Genomic DNA, 21,547 nt, shown 5'->3' with positions numbered 1-21,547 from the left:
GGGAAGTTCGGGAGGAGGTTTTGATTCCTGCCCTGCTCTATTTTTAACTGGAATGTGTGCTGGGCCACCAGCGCCGGCGCCCGGGAGGCCGAGGGAGAGTGCGCTGTCAGCAGGACCCGCGCAAGAAATAGCAGTGAATGGAGGCCGATAGGTCCTGTGGGCAGGAAGCTGGACAGATGGACAGGCCAGTGGGCCAAGAGTGGCTCGGTTCACCACGCCCGCCCCAGAGGCTGTCCCATGTTCCAGGAGGACAGGTTTTGGTCTCTGACATGGCAGAGGAGAAGGCCCAACAGGTGTGAATCCTGTGAGCCCTGCCCCGTGGGGCCTCCCCGGGTGGGGTGCTGGACGTCTGTCCAGCACTAGAGGCAGTCTGGCGTCCTCAGTAGCAGTGAAGTGAATCTTTCAACCTCTAAGTGAAACCAGTGTGGGTGCTGGGTCGGAATGCAGGTGAACTGGAACCAGGGCTGGCAACAGGACCAGGTCGCTGCCCAGCACAGTCCCTCAAGGTCAGAAGTTCTCTGACCCTGGAGACCCTCCCGTCTCTGAAGGAATCTTCTCCAAATTCCTCTCATTTACTTAACTCCATTATTATTATTATTATTATTTTAGTTTTTAGTTGTAGATGGACACAATACCTTTATTTTGTTTATTTTTATGTGGTGCTAAGGATTGAACCCAGGGCCTCACACGAGGGAGGCAAACGCTCTGCTGCTGAGCCCCAGCCCAGCCCCTTGACTCCACTATTGGGAGTTGGTGGGGGCTGGTGGGATGGGAGAAGCCAGGAAGCTTTGAGACAGTTGTCACACAAAAAGGAGGCCCAAGGAAATGGGTGTGTGCCCGGTGGGAGTGCTGGGGCGCCTGATGCTGGAGCCTGTCTTTAGGGCCACGAGGCCTGTGGGCAGGCAGAAATGGACTTTCTCAAACTGCTGCCAGTCCTCCAAGCTTCCAGCTAGATGTGCAGGAGGGAGGTGGCAGAGGGAGTTTGCAGTCTAAGAAATGTCCCCATTGTGACAAAGAGGGTGAAGCCTGCTGCCTGGGATCGGACCTGAAAATGTCATTAAAACCAGGTGTCATAGGCCACGTGCAACGAGGTGGGAGCAAGGGGCATTCCTAGGGCTGCTGCTAGCCCTGCCTCGGGGACACAGCTCGGTGACATGTCATGTCACGTCTTGGCCTGAGACTTGACAGTGAGCAGTGACCCGAACTGGAGGCAGGATGACAAGAACCCTGAAGCACTCGGAGGGCTCCAGGCCTCGTGCCTCTCAGCTGACTCACAGAGCAGCCCTGCGAGGGGCACCTGCAGCCCCGTGGAGGCAGGGAGAGGTCCAGCCAGGCAGGATGGACGAGTCCGTGGTGGAGTCTCAGCGGCCTGGTTCTCACCCTGCAGGCCACCGCCTCCTGAGGCACCTTCCTAATGCAGCAGGTGTCTGCAGAACAACTCTTTGCCCAAGGCAGTCAATTAAGTAGGAAAGCCAAGGCCCCTGTGTTAAATTCAGCAGGGGCGTCTGCTCACCCCTTTCCTACCAACGAAGGCCCATGTCTCTAAATGCACGCTGCAGCCCCCGGGTGACGCATGGAAACCACTGTGCATACAGTCCTTTTCTGGGTCCTTGCAGAAGGAGAGACCCTGGCCTGTGCTACCCCCACATCCCTGGGCCCCCCTCCAGGACAGGACCAATGTATCTGCCCCCAGGTCCCCAGAGGCAGATCCAGGGCAGAGTGTATAGTAGATATTTCCTAATCGTGGTTGACGGCAGGCTTTGTAAAAATTCCTGAATACAGGCGCCCACGGCAGAACACCATTACTACCCTGTCACCACATTCCTGCTGGTGGCCACAAAACAAGTGCCCCTCGTGGCACTGGCACTGAGACTCTGAAGAGCCAAGTGCCCACTTGCTGATGGACTTTTGCTTCTCTTTGGCTTGCCAGGAAAGGCCGGCAGAGACAAATGCCAACGTGGACAGCTCAGCACCCCCCTCGGTGGCCCAGCTGGCCGGGCGGTTTCGGGAGCAGGCGGCTGCAGCCACAGAGGTGAGGCTCCCGGCTTCCTGTTCTGGGAGGGAAGGGGAGTCTGCTCGGGCTGAGAAGAGGAGGGAGAGGCTTGCTATGGCCAAATTAGGAAAAGAAGCCAGAGGGGTCCCTTGGATCCGGGAATGTGCCCTGGGGGCAGAGCCTAAGCAGTCCTGCAGTCCACAGTGAGGTGGGTAGCTGGGACCGGGAGGTGTTGTGAACAGGCCCACAGAGCGGGATCCTCTGGCTGTTCCACTGGCCCAGACTGAGCTCCTGCACCGCTGCCAGGCCAGGCTCCGAGGGCTGCCCTCCCCCAGGAATCAGGAGCAGGCCCTGGGTTGGGCAGGATGAGAGGAAGCACTTCCTGGAGGAAGCCGGGCATCGGGGACGGAGGGAGTCCTGCTCAGGGGGAAATGTGGAGACGCGGTGGCTTTGGGGAGAGCTGGGCTCCGTTTCTCAGCCTCAGGGACCAGGGGTGAGCGGAGAGGAGCAGGGTGGGAGGCCCCTGGCAGCCTGCTTACCTTCTCAGGTGCGCTGCTTTGATATTTGGTTTTTTCAACTGAAAAATTGGGCCCATAATTCCTAGACCTCATAGGAACATCCTAAGGGACAAAGGAGATGACGTGGATCTCAGGTGCTGGCACTGCCTAAAAAGCTAAAGAGGCTGGATGTGGTTGTCATTTTGAGGCGCTGGTCCAGTCAGTGAGTCGGGGGAAGGAGGGGTTCCGCGCCGGGCAGCCCACCCACACAGCCTCCTCCATCCGGCCTCCTCCAGACGCCCTCAACACTCCTGCCGGCGGTGGCGTCCACGCCTTCCTCTTCCTCCCTGTTGCCTGATGGGCTGTCTCTTTCTCTCTCCGTGTGTCCGTCTGTCGCCCTCCCTCTAGACACCAGCCACTAAGCCAACAAGAAGGAAACCACCCTGCTCCCTCCCCCTGTTCCCCCCCAGGGTAGAGCTGGGCCAGAATGGTGAGGAGGTAAGTGTCGCTGGGCGGAGGCCGTCCTCGGGGGTCTCCCCCTCCTCAGGAAGAGGCACAGCCATCACACTTGCAGGCCTCCGAAGTCTGGGCAGGGAATTTCTCCGTTTCACATTCAAGGATGAATCTCTCTTTTTAATTTTTTTTCCTGGTTGTTTGTTTATCGTTAGTATTTGGGGTTTTATGGTGCTGGGGACAACCCAAGGCCTTGCACATGCCGTGTATGAGCTCAGCGCTGGCTACATAGCCACCCCGAATCTCTCTTCTTTCTGCTCCTTGGATCCTTTACCTTGGAGTCTCAGTGCCCACTGAGCCCCTGCATGGTCCGCCGAGGACAGGAGCACCACTCTTCAAACCTCAGGATGCCAGCCAAGAGTGGGCCACATACTGTCACCGCACCAGGTCAAGCTTCAGGGAAGCCAGGTCCTGTTCCCAGGCCTGACGGGTGGGTTCGAGAAGAGGTGCCCAGAGGGGCTGTGTGGCCTCAGGGTCCTCCACAGAGCAGGCCAGCGTTGTTGTGATCACTGAGGAAAACGGCACAGAGGCCCGCTGCCTTGAGGTGAGGAGCCGTGCCGCGCACACCAAGGCTCTGGCAGACAGTCCGCGGGGCAGCAGACCCCCGCCTGCACACCCTCCAGCCGGCCTGGCCCAGCGGCAGCTGTGAAAGACTCCTCCAGGGCCTGTCCCGCCGCCCAAGGACCTTCAGTGCCAGGAATGCATCTGCATGTCCTGTCGTCCCACCTGGAGGCCGACCCCAGAACAGAGCCATGAGCCCAGGACAGTTCAGCTCCCAAACCCACTCGGGCCACCTCTGCTTCCCTCCCCTCCTGTCTTGGGGGCCAGCCTCTTGGCACGCACACTGAATACCACGTGAATCGGGGCGAACTTCGTGGCGCCTGCGTCCTCTCCTCCACCATGGAACGGGGCGAGGTGAATGCTTTCCAAGTGTCTATGGCCCCCCAAGGCTGCTAAGCAGAAGCCCATCAGAAAAGTATAAAATATGGCTGCAGCGGTCAGGTGGAAGGAGGGCAGGGGGCCCTGCTGCTCTGAGAGTACCTCCCTCCCTCCACTGAACCCCAAGGAGTAGAGTTTTCAAAACACAGGGTCTCCTGCTGGCCTTTCAGGCGCTAGCGCTACGGTTCTGGGGTTTCGTGGGGTTCCAGCCAACGCCATAACGAAACGCATACAGCAGCTCTCCACAAAGGGCCAGCTTCTCCCTGCGGCCTTGCCCCAGGACTCGGGCCCCTGCCGCCGCGCAGCAGGCTGGCTTGGCCATGCAGGGTGTGCTCTGAGGACCTGGGCCTGGCCCAGGAGGTCAGCACACCATACTGACTGTTTTCTTTTTCACAAAGTAAGGACAGAATCACTCACCAGAGAACCACAGAGGCTGGGAGCGCTTACTGGCTGGAACAAAAGTAGCGAGGTCAGGTTGAGGGTGTTGGGTTTCCTGAAGTGAGCTTAGAGGTCGAGCCCCCTGGGGCACCCCTCCTGGTGCTGGGAGGGAAGGGTAGATGTCAGACTGAAAGCCCTGCCTGTAGTGACCGGAGGCTTGAACCTAGGAAGGACCCTGTCTCCAGGAATCGGTGACTTTTTGTCACCTTGAAACTCATATAGAAATAAAGTGGGCAGCCAGCTCTGTCCCTCTGGATGGGTAGAGGCTGCAGGCCTTGCTCCTCCTGTGCTCTGGGAGATGTCAGAAACCTCAGGGCCTGGCAGGGGGAGGCCCCGGTCAGGCTGCCCTCCTTCCTAAAGCTCAGTGCTAGGAAGGGCCACTTTGTTCCTTCTTCATGTGTGTGTGGTACTGGGGATTGAACCAGGGTGCTTTGCCACGGAGCACCTTCTTATTTTCATTTTGGAGGGGGTACCGGGAACTGAACTCAGGGGCTCTCCGCCACTGAGCCACACCCGCAGCCCTATTTCATATTTACCTTAGAGACAGGTCTCACTGAGTTGCTTAACGCCCCGCTTTTGCTGAGGCTGGATTTGAACTCGCGATTCTTCTATCTCAGCCTCCCAAGCTGCTGGGATTACAGGCGTGTGCCACTGTGTCTGGCTGTTTTTCATTTTTGAGACAGGGTCTGGCCAAGTAGTCCAGGTGGCCACCTGCTGAAGTTTGTGGTCTTCCTGCCTCAGCCTCCTGAGCCTCTGGGATCGCAGACATGTGCCCTGAGCCCTGTGCTTCACCTTTCTTCATCCCTGCCCTCTCCCCATGCCCGCTGGGGCCTGAGGCCAGGGGTTCAGCCCCCGGAGGCACCTGCTGGCTGCAGGGCCCCTACTGCAGGAAAGTGACCAGGGGTTTCCCTTTTCTACAAGAACCAGGATGTTTAATGCAGTCACAGATCCTGCCTCATCTGCTCAGAAAAAGGCTGAAAAACACTCCCATATGAAAATTTAGGTCCACAGCTTCCATGGTGCGCTGACCTCCTGGGCTGGACAGTATAGGACATGATTGGCATGTCACTAAGCATGTAATACACAGGCATGAATGTCAGGCTGTGTCCCCCAACCATTGTCAGCCTTGTTAAACTGTAAAGGAAATGCTGCCACCTGCTGTCAGTCCCAGGAATTGCAGTCACGACTTGATGTTCAAATTACTAGTGCATTGGGCACAGGGACTGGATCCCCAGTACTGTCCTGTGGCTAACAGATAGCATTTGTTGAATTTATGCTGTCTTTAGAAGGCAGTTTTCAGTCAGGGAGGCATTTATAGCATTACCTAGAGTGAGCTTTGTAGCAAAATTGTTGCTGCAGATTCTGAAACAGCACCTTCAGACACGCATTCCAACCACAAAGCACAGCTGCTAAGGACCAGCCCACTGGGATTGGGAGTTCTGTGCTCACCACGACAGAAGGCTGCTCCAGGAGCATGTCTGATGTGGAGGCAGGGGAGCCCGGGAGAGTCCTCATCATTGTTCATTTCACCCCACTGCTAGGGGAGGCTGTGGCCAGGGCACCCACCTGGCTCCTCCTAAAGCGAGAATTTAAAAGGTGTGATATCCCGGCCAGCGGCCATCCCTCTTCAGCATGCTCCCCCTTGGTGATGGGACTTAAAGGTGACAGGGGATCTGTTGAGTCAGGCTCCCTCCTGTTCCTTCTTCGTGTCACTAAAATAAAGCCCTCTCACTCCGTGGGCATCTCAGAGTGCTCCTAAGAGGTCAGCCTTCTCCTTCCTAAAGTTCAGGTAAATGAGCACCTGGCTGAGGGCAGGCAGGATACGTCGGGCCCAAGCTCAGGAGAGCCCCTTCCACCCCTCGAAGAGGGAGAGTTTTCGTCTTCACTAGATCGTCGTACCCCCACCGTCATCCCTCTCACCTGGTTGCAGGGAGTTTACATGAAGCAAGGAGTCCATCTTATTAGAACTGTAGAATCCAGAGGCAGACAGGGTTCCTGACCTGAGCTCATCCCAGACACACCTGTGACACGTCAGCCGTGGGCGCCTGCCTCACGGGCAGGAGCTGAACCACCCTCAGACAACTCACTCGGTGGCTGGAACACGACAGATGTGCAATCCACGTCCACGGGTTAAAGTGCCTGGGAGAGTGGAGAGTTCTAAACGATGCCACAGGCAGGAGCTTCCAGAAGAGCTGAGTGCCACAGAGGCCTTGCCTCTTGTGCCCCAGGGGGTGACTCACCTTGCTGGAGGTTAGCAGGTGCAGACACGCTGCCCACAGACACATGAAGTCATTCTCCCTGGCCTGGGGGACTCCGTGTTATGCGTCTGCCCTGACTTTTCCTAGGCTCAAGTGGTCTTGCTGGTGGTGAGATGGGGGACCGGCCTGCCTGGGCCTGAGGCCAGGTAGGCATGGAACTAAGCAGTGGGGTGAGGAAGGCCGCGTCTCCTCTTGTCCTCCACCCGGCTCTGGGCTCCACAGAGCCCGCCCTCTTCACCTCACTCACTTGCTCGTGTTGGTCCATTTTTCCATAGAAATCACCGCCCAGTGCTGGCCACCCGCCCAAAGTCAAGGTGAAGAGCTCGCCCCTGATCGAGAAGCTCCAGGTAGGTGCAGAGTGCGTGGCCCGCTGCTCACTTTCTTCAATTTCTCATCCCAAAGTTGCAGGTCTTGGGGACTCCAAGGGGTGCTCCCCATTTCCACCTGGATAGTTGTCCCCTGTAACCAGTTAATGACCAAATTGCCCTAAAGGGCGAGACTGGCAGCCTTCACCTGGGGCAAAGATCTAACAAGGACCACGTCTCGCATGAGTGGACAGGTAATGGGTGCCTCGAGAGTCTTGGAGAAGTACACTTTAACTGCAAGAAACACTCCAGGAAGACGGAGCCCTGTGCTTAAAGGCCTGAGCCAGCCACACACCACTTCAGCCTTACTCAGGGCTGCAACAGAGTCACTGTGTGTTGCGGGGACCAGACCAGATCCCTTGGTTGGCCGGCATTCTGCCCTGCCCCTTCACTGTGTGCCCAGAATCCTTGAAAACTGCACCCACGGCTGGGCAGGCCCATGGGATGTCCATGAACCGACAACTCTGCCCTGAGCTCAGAATCTCGTGGGGGAGACAAGGTTTTCACACGTGATACAGTGAGAGATATGGAGGGAAAGGCCAAGATCTGGTGTGTGGTGGGCCAGCTCCTACTGATCCATCAGGGCCTCTCAACCTTGGTCTTTGGGGGCCAAGGTACTGTCCTGTACTCTAGGCTCCGGGCCCCACAGACCCTCCAGGGATCTCAGAAGGGCCCAGCACTCCAGAACTCCTCCTGGCAGCCCGCTAGGGGTGAAGCCGGGGACCCTGCCTCCGCCTCCCTGCGGCCCTCCACACTCTGGTCCAAGGGCCAGAGATTAGTTCCCAAGTTCTATACCCTGTTGTGTGTCCATTCCCTTTCCCAGTCACTAATGAGCCTTTTGGGAAAACTTGGCGAGTTCAGAATGAGGTCTGGACATGTAACTGTTGAGCCTCCTTAAGAATGTCAGCCAAAGCCCATGGGGGAACGGGTTGGGGAGGGGACAGGGAAGCCACCGTCAGCGTGGGTTTTCCTCTCATGCCCTACTGCATCAGTTAGGAACTGGATTCTCTTCACTAGAATGTCCTTGATTCAAAGGTCAGCTTTCTTTGTTGCTGTGTGGTTGATTAGTAAGATCCACTTTACTTGCAAGCAGCCACAGGGAGGGATTTCCCTGCGAAGAGTCTGGAGGGGCGGGGAGCCTCCTTTAACAGCCAGGAGAAGGCGCTCTGCCCCAAGCCCTGAGCTGGCCCTGCTAGACTCCCACGGCTCTGAGGGCTGAGCCTCCCCATGGCACCAATTACGTGCTGCTTCTTGACATGGCTTGGGCTCAGCGTGTCGCTTCTTCCCTTGAATACTTTATACATTTCATTTTTTGTTTATTTATTTATTTGTACCAGGGATTGAACTCAGGGGCACTTGGCCACTGAGCCACATCCCCAGCCTTTTTTGTATTTTATTTAGAGACAGGGCCTCACTGAGTTGCCAAGCACCTTGCTGTTGCTGAGGCTGGCTTTGAACTCACAATCCTCCTGCCTCAGCCTCCAGAGCTGCTGGGATTACAGGCGTGTGCCACTGCACCTGGCTACATTTAATTATTTTCACGATTCATTCTTGCCTTATTCATCCTTTATTAGGATCACAATAAAAATACTGATGCTTTCTTAAACCCGTTAGTACTCTGTAGTTTGCAAGTCCTAAGTTCTCCAGGGCAGCAGCCTTGGCTGGAGGAGGTGGGGGCCCAGGGTAGTCAGGAGGGTGTGCCTGTGAGGTAAGAGCCATGAGCCACAGAAGACAGCAAACAGGGTCCTCTATAAAGACTCTGGAGTTCAGCCTAAAAGGAATGGAAAGATAACAACCTGAGACTCAGGCTCCTGGGCTGGCAGAAGGTCACACAGCAGCTGTGAAGTGCAAGACGGAGAACCCGTGGACCTCCGGTTGCAGCTGCCGGTCCTGGTCTGTCTCTTCTTGGTGAGGTTCCACTGCTGTCTGGAGGACACACAGTGACTTGGCGATGAGAGGGCAGGAGGGGGACACTCGCGCACTCTCTTCGCTGATGCCTCCTGCCATGGCAGTGGGTGGGTTGGGGTCTACCCACCCTCCCCTGCCCAACCCTCCCTTTGGTCACTCTCGGCGATTTGGATACAGACTCACCTGCACCGTGACTTCCCAGTGAGGCACGCGCTGGTGTGTTCTGCCCCTCCCACCTGAGAGGAGGCAGCGGTGGCCACCATGCTGGCACCCACCAGGAGGGAACCGGGAGGCTGAGGCCGAGCTCCGGGGAGAGGTCCCTTGCCAGGTTCCCGATGTGTTCATGAGAACAGACCCCATGCGCAGGGCTGCTGCCGAGGTGACCTCTGCCAGTGCCAAGCGGGGCCTCCGCTGCATAGTGGAGTGGCTGGCAGCCATGGGGACCCACCTTCCGTGAGGCCTGGGGACCTGCATTGCCTAGCAGCTGCTGTTTGGGCTACCAGCTGGGGCGGTACCGGTGCCGGCCCCTGGGTTGGACCCGCCAGCGTTGGAAGACAGCGTGTGGCAAGCCAGGTAGCCGGAGAGAGGGAGCAGGCCATGCTGAGGCCCCAGAGAACTGGCTGCCAAGCAACAGGAGAATGAGCCAGGTGACCCACAAGCCCAAGTAGAAGCCCTGGTCCTCTCCCCACCCGTATTTGAAACTCCTCACTGTTTCTCAACAGGCCAATTTAACCTTCGATCCAGCGGCTCTGCTGCCCGGGGCCTCGCCCAAGAGTCCTGGACTCAAGGCCATGGTGTCACCGTTTCACAGCCCCCCGTCCACCCCCAGCAGTCCTGGAGTGCGGCCCCGGCCTAGCGAGACAGAGGAGGTGCCTGTCAGCTTCGACCAGCCACCCGAAGGTAGCCACCTGCCCTGTTACAATAAGGTAAACTCCGGTTCCCAGGTGCTACCTGGGCCAGGTGACCCTGCATGTCCCCTCCCCTGCTGTCCTGTAGAAGAAGAAACCGCTCCTCTCCCCCACTAGTGACTCCTGAACTAAATTCACCTTCCAGCTAGCCGCCTCTCTCCTCCCTCCCTGCCTTGTCCCGGTGGTGGCCTGACACAGTCTGGGGACAGAGTAGGCTCTGCTTTGTGGAGAGCGTGGGGTTCAGAATGGAGCCCCGCTGCACAGGCAGGGACCTCAGGACCTGGAAACAGACGTGAGGAACTGACCTGTGGCTCACACAGAGGGCTGCCGGGGCCACCAGGACCGCAGGATGCCCTGTTCTGACCCAATGACGGGCAGGCTTGAGCTGCTGCCTGGGCACAGAGCAGAGGTCCTTCACCACAGGGTGCTGGGACCCGAGGCAGCGGGAGAGCCGTCCTTCCCACAGGACATCCGCAGGGAGCAGCAGGGAGGCAGGACAGCGCCCGGTCACACACCCAGGGGCTCCGACAGCAGCTAGGGAGCAGGTCCAGGGAAGTCCCCTGAGAAACAAGAGCTTACTCCAAGCCTCGGCCAAGGAGCTGGGATCGACAGATACCATATGTCATCAGTGGGGAAATAGGATGACAAAACAGTTAGTTTACATAGTGTTAAAGGAGACATGGCTTCCGTCACGTAGGGCAAAGCCTAGTGTCCCAGATGAAGCCTGATCCTGAGCCCTACCTGCTTTTGATGCAGAGGATCACACCGAGCTGCTGAGGTAGGGCTCCGGACCCTGGGAGCTTCCCAGGAAGCAAAGGATTCGCGGCTCAGCTTTGCCAGTGTGAGCCAGCTTTGAGGGGCAAGGCAGACCAGTCGGGGCAAGAGAGGAAGCTGGCCACGGCCGTCCAGCTTGGCCCGTGAGGTCCCTGACCAGGGCCAGGTCATCTCCAGACCTCAGGCCTCTTCCTTGGTGGGCGCACCTTTGTCTAAAAAATGTTAAAGCCTGACTCTTACAAACTAGAGCCAGATTGTGTCCAACTCGTCAGTGTAGGAAGAAGCCTGGCGACGGCGGAGTCCACTCAGAGCATTTGAAGAACTGATGGCTTATAGGTACAGCCTTAAAAAGATCTTCCCACAAAATTGCCAAGTTAGACACCAAACTGGTGGCGTTTCCCAGGGCAGAGCGGTTCCCGGCCACCTTGTTTCTCCTAATGGAGAGCAGCCTCAGGTGACAGGCACGAGGGCTTCTCCAGGAAGCTGAGCCATGGGTGGGGGGCAGTTCGGGAGCACCAGCGGGCCCTGGAAGGACAGCAGCCTCTTCTGGGCCCTTTCACAGGTTCTGGGTGATTTTTCTTTATCCTTTCCTCCAGGTGCGGACGAGGGGCTCCATAAAGAGGCGCCCTCCCTCCAGGCGGTTCCGAAGGTCGCAGTCGGACTGCGGGGAGCTGGGAGAGTTCAGGGCATCTCAGGAGAATGGCACCCAGGAGGAGAACGGGGATGAAGTATTCACAGCCAAGAGCAGGGCCCCAGGGGTGCCCCCGGCCAGCCAGGGGGCAGAGGGAGAGGGGGACAGGGGAACCCCAGGATGTGATGGGAAGCCCCCTCCGGGGACGCCCGGCAGGACAGGGAAGCCAGAGGAGAAGGCCAGCACTCCGGGGGAGGCCAAGCAAGGTGAGGCCGGGCAGAATTCAGAAGCAGCTGGCCAGAGCCCAGCACAGGAGGCCCCAGAACCTCCCCGAACGGCCAGCCCAGAGCCAGAGGCTGGGCCAGGGGACCTGGTGCAGGAGGAGGCAGCCGGAGAGGAGAAGGAGAGGGTGGAGTCCACGGAGGAGAAGGGGGAGAGCGATGGAAACGGAGAGGACCCGTCTGGACGCCAGGGCCAAGGTGCTGAGGAGCCGGAGCGCGAAGCTGTCGGGGACGAGGCCCCTCAGCGTCCTCCGGGAGACCTGAAGGACGGCCATGTCCCTGCACAGGAGCAAGGCCAGGGAAAGCAAGAGGAGCTGGCGGCTCTGCAGCCAGGCTCCAGCCACGCCACACTGGAGGCCAGCAGCAAGGTCCCCACGGTAGGTGGCCCGGCTCGGTCTCCCAGGACAGCTGTGCAGGGCCGGGAGCGCCCTGTCACACGCCATGTGCTTGTGATGAAGCAGCTCAGAGGGCGGAAACCAAGGCGCCTGGCTCCAGCCTCGTGCAGGCTGCAGGGAGACAGGCTGTCGCTGACAGGACAGGAAGGGAAGCATGTCTCCCGCGGTCAGCGCCTCACTGGTGGGGACTTCTGGGGGGCTGAGTGTGTGTGGAGGGCGAGAGCCCTGGCACAGTCGGGAACTGAGGCCACCAGTGCAGGGCCCTGGGCTCACGGCTGTCGGGGACCCTGGGGTGAAACCAGGGCGCTCCTTCCAAGAAAAAAGAGAGAGACTCCCAGACTAGCAAGTCGGCCAGTGGCTCCTCGGCACGTGGACGTGGAGGCAGGACACTCCTGGGGAAGCCCAAAGCACAGGGGACGGAGAAGGGGTTTGTGTGGGGATCGGGGAAGGAATTGAGGACCCTCCGGTGAAGGTGGCATTTGAGCTGGGCGGTTAGCCCAGGAGGCTCTCCGTGACATCCGCTCAGGCCCTGGGCTCTGCTGCCCCTGAGGAGGGGACCGCTGGCCTGGCTACCTTCCTCTCTTCTGGACCTTCCATCTTCCCCTGGCTCTTCCCCCTCCCCAGCTCCCAGGATCCCAGCTGGAGCTCACCTAGCTTTGCTTTAGGGACTGAACAGCCCCCAAGACTAGGGAAATTTCCCCAAAGACCTGAAATTTCCCCCCAAAATCTCACTGGGCTGAGCGTGGCACTTGCCTCCTGTGTGCCTCGGGTTCAATGCCCAGCACCACCAAACGACCAAGGCCAGACCTTGGCAGCACCCGCTCGCCCCCGTCAGCCCAGCACCCCGTGTTCTCCCTGCTCGCTGGGCCTCAGGGGTTCACTCGCCACCGCGGCATCCTACCAGGAACCTCCCCTGGCCCTGCCCCCACTTTTATTCCAACCGGGAATTCTGTTCCTGAGCAGCACCCAGGGTGGGGGCAGGGTGGGTGGTTAGTTGGGATCACCTGCTCTTGGCTAAAATCACTTGCTCTTGTGTGGGTGCTGTCTATGAGTGACCACAAATGTGGCAGCTTAAAATCACAGAAAGACACTTCCTCACTGTTCTGGGGACCTGGGCTCCAAAATTAGGTGCTGTGACCTCTAGACCAGGGGCCTCGGGAGGGAGAGCTGTCCCTCCCTGCCGTGGCCCTGCAGCCTGTTCCAGCCCTGGGGCTCGTCAGCACTGCTGGCCACACTGTGGCCGGCAATTGCACCTTCACACGGCCTTAGGCGGCCCCCACGGGGTTCAGATTTTCCTCTCTTCTCCCTTGTAAGGTACCAGCCATTGGACATAGGGTCTGCCCTAAATCCAGAGTGATCTCACCATGAAATCCTTAATCACATCTACAAAGACCTTATTTCCAAATAAGGCTGCACTGGCCAGCTCCAGGGGCAGGACTGGACGTGCCCCTCTCTCCCACCCCTCCCTGCTGTGTGCTCAAGCTGGGATGATGTTGTTGTGTTCCTCAGACACCGGGTGCACTCATTCCTGCCTTTCCCCTGGAAAACTTCACCTTCTGCCCCCTCGCATGGCCACTACCAGCCCCCCACCCAGCTCTCAGCTTAGATGGCCCCTCCTCGCCTAAGCCTGTCTGGACGCTCTCTCAGAGGCGTCCATCCTCCCCGTCAGTCACTGTCCACTAGCCCACTGTGTCACTATGGTGGGTATCACATTGTGAAATTCTCATGTTTGTTTTATTATCATCTTTTCTACTCTTTTCCCCTAGTGCATCCCTGATACCTACCTACTCCAGAACTTGGAATGTAAAAGGTTCCTAAAAAATATTTGTTGAGTGAATGAATGAACTTTAAAAGAGGTGAGAAAATTGCTGACCCCAGAGCAGGACTAAGGTGGAAGGGAAGTGGGCGGTCGCCAAGCTCCCAGGCGCCCTCCACTCCATCACGAAAACCGGAGGGAGGACAAGGAGGTGTGACTGAGACCCCTTGGGCTTCCGATTTCCTACACCCTCCATTCTAAGGGAGACACCTGTAGCCTACATTGTGTGTGTGTGTGTGTGTGTGTGTGTGTGTGTTGCTGGGGATTGAACCCAGGGCCTTGGGCGTGCGAGGCCAGCACTTTCCCAACTGAGCTATGTCCCCAGCCCCCTCGCCTAGATTTATAGTGCGCAATCTAGATTTAAAGCCCCTGGAGCTGAGAGAGTCCACCATGCCCCAGAAGGCACCTACAAGCCTGTTCCTCCTCCTTCTAGGGTCCAAGCGGTCCCATGGTTCCCAAATCTGAGTGTGCTCAGGCTAGAGGTGCCTGCCTTGCCAGGAGCTTCTCATCTCACCAACAGCATCTTCCCGTCCTGAAGGGTCCAGTCCCTTGGATTTAGAGCTAGCAGGGCAGGACCGTACCTCAGGGGGGTCTCGGGGAGGAGGCTTCCCGCAGCCTGCCGGAGCCTGGGGCTGGCTCAAGGTCTCCCCTTAGCACATGCCTGACAAAGGAACCTTGGCGAAGCCCCCAGGGGTCACCCCCAAACACAGCCTCTCCATGCTCTTCCTTTCCTTATTTCACTGAGATGCAAAACCTGGGTTTTAACCCAGTCCCTGGGTTTACAGAGACAGACATCCAGGCTTCAGGAGGCCCAGGAGCTGCCTGGGGCCACTCATTTCAATCACTGTGACAGATGGGGACCCGCCTTCAGAGCTCCTCCGCCCCTGTGCGGACTTCGGTCTGCAAGGGGCCTTGCCTCCGCTCTTCTGTCCCTCCCCAGCCTGGTCAAGGTGAGGATCAGAATGCCCGCGGCCCAGTGCAAAGTCAGCGCCAGCCAGCGAGGGCGACCGTGAGGCAGCCCCTGGAGCTTCGGGCACCGCTGTCTAGGCAGACACCCCTAAGCCGCTCCTCCACCCGCTGATCCAGTCCCTGCCGTGTGCCTTGATTGGCAGAAATACATTGGTCAGAAAAACTAGTTCTGACCCGGTGAATGCACTGACCACCACTCACCCCCACCCCGTGGGAGACACCGGGCTCCCGTGGGAAAGACAGAGGCGAGTGCGCGGGTCTGCCCTCCACGGGCCGGCTGTGGAGCCCCCGGGACGGGACGCTCTGCTCTTCAGGGGAAGGCAGGGCGGAGATGTGAGAGGGCCTCTGAGGGGCCAGCCCCGTCCTGGCCACCCCTCACGGGCATTTAACATTTCCTGGCAAAAGAATGAGTCTTCCAGGGGCTTGCCGTGGTGGGCAGGTGACGCATTGGAACAGCAGGTCGCGAGGGAGGAGGCGCTGCAGGGGGTCCCTACAGCACCCACCATCCGACTGGGCGGGGCAGCCAGGTTTGCCAAGGACGAGCCTCACTGGGTCGCACCAGCCTGGGCACCTCCTGCTCCCCAGCTCCAGGCTGCCCCAGGCCGGGCTCTGTGCTTCCTCCACTTTCACTTGGAACCTTCCTCCTCCGCTGAGGAGGTGGCTTTCTTTGAGAGCTCCCTCCCTCGTGCTCTCTGAGACCCTCTCCCTTAGACTCCCAGGCCCCGGGCAGGTGGCTGAGGCTCCACTGGTGGCCCTGTCCCTCCAGTTCTTGATGGTGCATGGTCCTGCATTCCCACCTCCACCCTCCTTAGCCACAGTCCTTCCCAGGGACCCCTCTGCTGGCCGCCCTCCCAGCACTGCCAAAGTCTCCTTCTCATTTCGGTGACAGCTACAACTCCCACCAGAATTCCTGGGCTCCAGACCAGCCCCTCACACTCGCACCAAATTCATCTTCCTAAAAATACCACCTCTGTTGGCACCTCTCCTGTCCTGAGACTGGATACTGCTCACAGGGAAATGAAGTCCACTCTTCTCTACCTGCTGAGCTTTGCTGGATTCCTTGCCCTTCATGGCTCCCCATTGCCTCATGGTGGGAGCCAGGCTGCAGCCAGCCAGCCCCTGCACCCACCATTCCCCACCAGCACCGCCTCCTCCCTCCTCTGCTGTCCTTTCCACTGAAAGCTCTCACTGCTGCAGACCTCCTTGGGCCCAGCCCTGGCTGCCAGGCATCTCCACCCTCTCCTCCCGGGCCTTCTTGATTGTCCCCAGAATAAATGTCCAACCTCCTTCTGCATTTGCTTGGGGCCAGGAAAGCTCACTAGGATGGTCCACATCACATATCATGGGCACGTTCATGAAAGGCTCCATTTCTCAGTTGGTGGAGGAGGCCTGAGTCCCAGCCCAGATGCTGGCAGGAGGAGCTCGCTAACAGTGAACCTTAGAATGAATGGCAAGTGGATCGCCCGTGGTGTCCTTTTACACCAGCATCAGGCCTCTATTTAGTTTCTGCAGTGCTGGATGTCAAACCCAGGGCCTGGCACAGAGCAGGGAGCGCTGTCTGAGCCACACCCCCAGCCCAGCAATCTCTTTTCATTTCACTGTGATCTTTTCCCATGTGTATGTTGCCATAGAACTTGGAGCGATATTTCAGGAAAAGGAAATTGAATGGGAATCCCCTTGTAGTGGAGGACTCAAGCTCTGGTCCTTGGATTTAAATCTTGACTCCACCACTTACTAGCTGTGTGACCTAAGGGAAGCCACTTCCCCACTCTGTGCCTCATTGTCTCACCTTAACACAGAGTTAATGGGGATGAGTGGGTGCCTGTAAAGGTGATGTCAAGCTCCTAACGTCGTGAATACTGCTGCCCCCAGCCTGGGTTTCGCCTCATGGGGCATCCCCAGGGAGGCCTGCTGAGCGTCCAGCGTCCCATTCTCATTCGCTTCCAACTCATCCTCTCCCCCTCTTTACAGGATGACAGCCCCTTCCAGGATACCAAAATGTGAAAAGGAGCTCGTGGTCCCTAGTGGCAAAGCTGCTACAGACATCTCTTTGGAAGTGGCAGCAAAAATGGTAGCAGCAGCAGCAGCAGCAAAAGAAGCCATCGCAGAAGCAGAAGATGCCGTCTGAAGCCGGCAGGGATCACGGGAAGCCAGCAGGGGACACAGGAACACGGACGGCTGTTCCTGGCCTCCATGCCCAACGTCCCAGTGGATGGAGAGTGAATCCACGGGCAGCAGCTTATCAGCTTGAGCTTGTGTCATTTGATGGACTCTGTCAATGTTTAAAGCCACTGACTGTGGCGACAGCTCCCCAGGGAATGGGACAGCCTGGGGACCCTGGGCACCCCCCCACTCTCCCTGCAGCCCACTGCCTCTTGAGCTGACTGGGCTGACCTGATGCTGCCTGTGTACAGTTCAGCCTTTCGCTAGTCTAAGATCTCTGTGGCTCTCCAAGGTCAGCAAAAATTAACTTTGGGTGGGTGGAAACGAAGAAAATCATCTTGCTAAAAATAGAATTCCTGTAAGTTATAGAAACTCTTAGACTGTATCAAGGCCCAGAGACAGCTTTTCAGCTTCTGCACATGTGAGCTGCCAGCCGATTCTGAAAACACTGGGCCCAAAGAGATACTTACTGACACCTTAAAAAGAAAAAAGGTTGGCTTATTCCACCTCAGGAGCTCTCCTGTCCACCGTCTCCAGCTGAGACTCCCAGTGGGTGCTGGCTCAGGGCAAGCCTGCTGCCACCAGGAGGGGGCCGGAGGGACTCCACAGAGAGGCTGGTGGCCAAGCTGGGCCCCTGAGCAAAGCTGGCTGATTCCGCCCACCTGCCTCGAGCTCCCAGACGTTCCCTGCCCATGCAGACTACCCCTCCTGCTCCCCTGGCTGGAGCCTCTCCTGAGCCTCAGCCCGGCCCTTCTGCTGACCCAGGCGGGTCTGTCCTCACGGGTGGCTCGTGTTTAATACCGCTGGAGAGGACATGGAGGTGCAAGGCCCGGCCACCGCTCCTTGACCCGTGAGGGGAGGGGTCCCTTCGTGTGCCTGGGGTCTTCTCTGGCTTGGCATCTAGTGCCTCAGCAGCTGGTGTGGCAGTGGGAGCCCGTCAGGCCACTCGGCCCCTGACGTCACAACAGTGCCAGACAGAAAGGCCTTGTGTCACCAGGGTACCTCAGGTTTCTCATCCAATTTAGTCTTTCTAAATCCAGCACAGTGTTCACATTTGAGATTCTCATGTATTTTTTTTTCAAATTGTTTTTAAATAGTTTGTAACTTTGTAACGAACTTGAAACCTGGTTGGGACGATACTGTGGTTGCTATGATAAACTCTAGATTTTAACACGCGTGTCGGTTATTTTGAGGTCTGTGTACTGTTTGTCTGTGGACGGGGTCTGCTCACGCGCAGATCTGGGCGAGCTCCGGGGGGATGTGCACACGACTGTGCCAAGAACAGTGTGGAACAGAAGCCTGGGGTGGAGAAGGAGGGCACACTTCTTGAGGGTCTAAACCCAGTGGCACAGGAGAAAGGAGCAGGGGAGGGGGCGGGGGTTGGGGGAGCCGCCCGATGGCCAGGAGCCCTTCCTACCCTGACCCTTGTCAACCATTTGATCCGCGAGGGAAAGCAGTGACCCACCCCAGGCCATGCCGACTGCTGATGGGGCCTCTGGGCAGGGGTCCCCTAGGGACAGGAGGCCCTTTTCTGGTACTGCCATAAGGTTGTCCTCTGTCCTCCTGGAGCCCCTCCATCAGGCCTTGCCCCGGCCTGGTTGACCTGGGGACTTCTGAACTGGGGTTGCAGAAGGCCATGGGCATCTTAGGTGGCACAAAGTCAGAACCAGGCCAGGAAGGCCTTTATTTAGGTTCATTTAGAGGCTAAAAATAGAACCCAGATCTTCCACAGCAATAAGGCAGGAGAGGAGTCGGACTCCCTCTTCCACTCTCCTTGTAGTCACGCTCGAATTTCAGACTGGGCCTTCCTTACTCCAGAGAGAGAGCAAGGGAAAACAATTCTGTGTGCTTTGAACAGACCTGCCGGTGCCTGCAAGGGGGCCTTGCTGCTCTTTCAGCCGCACGGGGGACAGCAACTCTGCGACCTTGAGGAGCCCCGGCCTCTGAGCCCCGAGCTCTCACCCAGGAAACCAAGTCCAGGTGGCTGCGCAGGATTTGGACCAGGACTGGCCAGCTGATGCTCAGTTAATACATGTCAAATAAAGGAATAACTGAGTGGAAAGGAAAGCAGTTGATTCTTTCAATGGGACTCTTTTGTTCTGGTGAAAGTTTGATGCCGGGCTGGAGATGTGGCTCAAGCGGTAGCGTGCTCGTCTGGCATGTGTGCGACCATGCGTGCGACCCGGGTTCGATCCTCAGCACCACATACCAACAAAGATGTTGTGTCCACCGAAAACTAAAAAATAAATATTAAAAATTCTCTCTCTCTCTCTCTCCCCCCCCCACCTCCCCCTCACTCTTTAAAAAAAAAAAAAAAGTTCGATGCCATCGAATGAGTGAGGACACTGCTGGTGACAGGAGCCCAACTCAGATGGGCAGAGGAAGGCAGAGCTCGCTCCCAGCCCCTCAACACCTCTCTGCTGGTCACACGCAGGTGGAACAGGTGCTCGAGTAACTCAGGGATCTCACTTGGGGCCCTGCTTCCCCCTCTGGGGGGCTATGGCTTGGATCTGGAATTTCCCTGCGAGCTCGCAAGTTGGCAACACTGTCCCCAGCACGTGATCCCAGGACGTGATCCTGGCGCTGCCCTCCTCAGCGGTGGCTGAGTGGATTACCGGAGGTGGGCCCAGTTGGAGGAAGTTGGTCACTGGGGCTGATCCAGTCCCAGCCCCCTCCCCTCCCTCTGCTCCTGGGCAGCTTTCCTCCACGTGCCCCTGCACCACGATGTCTCTGCAATGGAGCCAGCTGACCGTGGACCGAGACCTCTGAAACCGCGAGCCAAACACACATTTCCTCCTCTCAGATGTTCTGGATAAGTATTTTGGTCTCAGAGACGAAAAGCTGACTCACACAGTGGGCCATATCCTTAGGCAGCCTCCTCCCAGCCTGCAGACCCCAGGGAAGGGTCCATTGGCTCCAGGGACTAGAGAGGCCTCCCACGGGCAGCAGCGCCTGCGTGCCTGCACCTGAACCACCCTATGACCAAGGAGAGGCCAGATGCAGTGTCCGCTCCTGCAGCCACGGTGAGTGAATCCTGCTCATCTGCATGGACTGTGACCAGGACCAGGTGGTTCTCAAAGCGCTGTTACCAAAGGACACCACACGGGGCAGGTGGAAAGCGACTGTCCCCAACTGAGCAGCACCCACAACACTCTTCCATTGTTGGCTTCAAAATTAAATTTTGCTTAGTTCTAGTGAACTTTGTGCTCTGTGAACCAGGTAAAAATAACATGGACAGAATGTCTCACGAAAGTATGATCAGTTGGCTCATGAAGACGTCGCAGGCACCGGGAAAAATCAAATGCTGCTCAAATGAAATGGGGACTAGGTTTCACAAGTCACCAAGGAAATCAGCCTTGTTGTTCTGTGCAATAAAGTGTCACGTGTCCAGAGTGCACCTGAGCCCCAGGAGGTCCAAGACGTCACCACTACTGCTGTCACTGTGTCCAGGCCGCTTACATAGTAGCTACTCAGTAAATAGTTGCCAGATAATGAATGATCGAAGGGGATGGTCTTCAACATCGTGGCCTCCCACCCCTCCCTTGTCTCATCCAGTTGTGTAAAATGTCAAAGTTAGCAACTGACTCCCTTGGTGTCCGCCTTCCCAGTCAAAAGGCAAACATTCCAGAGAGAGATCATGTTTTGCACCTCCTGTGTCATTCTCCCCATGGTGCGGGTTGGTTGTTGAGATCCTTCCCAAAAGGGTTAAAAGGGAAGAGCACAGGGCACAGAAGTCTTGGCCAAGACACCACTTCTCTGACTCCCTATGCCCCCCCACCTCCCGCATGACCCTGGCTCCAGGGTGGCCCTGGTCTCCTGACCACGGAGGAGGCTGAAGAGAGGCCATTATCCCAGCTCTGCCCTGAGTCCCAGGAGAGCGGTGGAACTCCAGGGAGGCCCACTGTGGTCCACTGGGGCAGGAAGCTGTGGCTCTCTGAGACCCTCAGGGGAGAGGCCGTGATGAAGGAGTGACAGGCCTTGCAGCGAGCCAAACCACGCCCCTCTGAGCGAGCAGAAGGCTCCTCAGGCCCTCCTGCTCCGGGACAGCGGGACAGCGGGACAGCAGGACAGGACAGCAGGTGTGTCCAAAGGAGCTGGAGGGCCCTGGCTCTGGCCCAGACGAAGAAAGGGAAACAGGATGCTGGTAAAAGCGGCAGCGCCCTGTATCCCAGCGGGTGCCCTGGTAAGTGCCCTGCACTGTGTGGTTTTACCTAGAAATGTAGGAAATGTAGGAAGATTACTTGAAAGTGGTGGACCGTTCAGGTCCTTGGCCCAGTTATGATCTTGGGTTATTTGTTTTTTTGGTGTTTAGCTTTTTGAGTTCTTTATGTACCCTAGAGATTAGTGCTCTAGCTCATGTGAGGGGTAAAGGTTTGCTCCCGGATGCAGGCTCTGTTCACCTCACAGAGTGCTTCTTTTGCTGAGAAGGAGCTTTTTAGTTTGAGTCCATCCCATTTACTGATTCTTGATTTTAATTCTTGTGCTGTACGAGTCTCCTGAACAGACACTTCTCAGAAGAGGATAGACAACCAATCGACACACATGAAAAAATGCTCATCATCTCTAGCAATTAGAGAAATGCAAATCAAAACTAAGATTTCATCTCACTCCTGTCAGAATGGCAATGCTCAAGAATACAGGCAACAGTGAGTGTTGGCAAGCATATGGGGAGAAAGGCTCACTCATTCACTGCCGGTGG

General features: G+C 57.4%; 1 protein-coding gene across 7 annotated transcripts in view; it reads left to right on the top strand.

Annotated features, from left to right (window-relative positions):
- RCSD1 (RCSD domain containing 1) overlaps positions 1 to 18,019 on the top strand; it is a 53,047-nt gene extending 35,028 nt beyond the window's left edge. For 3 of the 7 annotated variants that reach the window (XM_081297300.1, XM_081297295.1, XM_081297297.1), the window contains exons 2-8: positions 1,931 to 2,032; positions 2,899 to 2,988; positions 6,914 to 6,985; positions 9,634 to 9,837; positions 11,190 to 11,882; positions 13,667 to 13,756; positions 16,657 to 18,019. In XM_081297300.1, the coding sequence (XP_081153426.1) occupies positions 1,931 to 2,032; positions 2,899 to 2,988; positions 6,914 to 6,985; positions 9,634 to 9,837; positions 11,190 to 11,882; positions 13,667 to 13,732 (1,227 nt within the window). In that variant the 3' untranslated portion in view covers positions 13,733 to 13,756; positions 16,657 to 18,019. The remainder of the gene's footprint in view (positions 1 to 1,930; positions 2,033 to 2,898; positions 2,989 to 6,913; positions 6,986 to 9,633; positions 9,838 to 11,189; positions 11,883 to 13,666; positions 13,757 to 16,656) is intronic. The other 4 variants (XM_081297301.1, XM_081297298.1, XM_081297299.1 and 1 more) reach the window with 2 other exon arrangements.
- Positions 18,020 to 21,547: the final 3,528 nt, after the last annotated feature.

This window comes from Spermophilus citellus (assembly GCF_964194105.1).
Source record: "Spermophilus citellus genome assembly, chromosome: 6".
In the NCBI taxonomy this organism is placed as follows: Eukaryota; Metazoa; Chordata; class Mammalia; order Rodentia; family Sciuridae; genus Spermophilus; species Spermophilus citellus.
The sequence above is the reverse complement of the archived record's forward strand: the minus strand, read 5'-3'. Positions and strand labels throughout refer to the sequence as shown.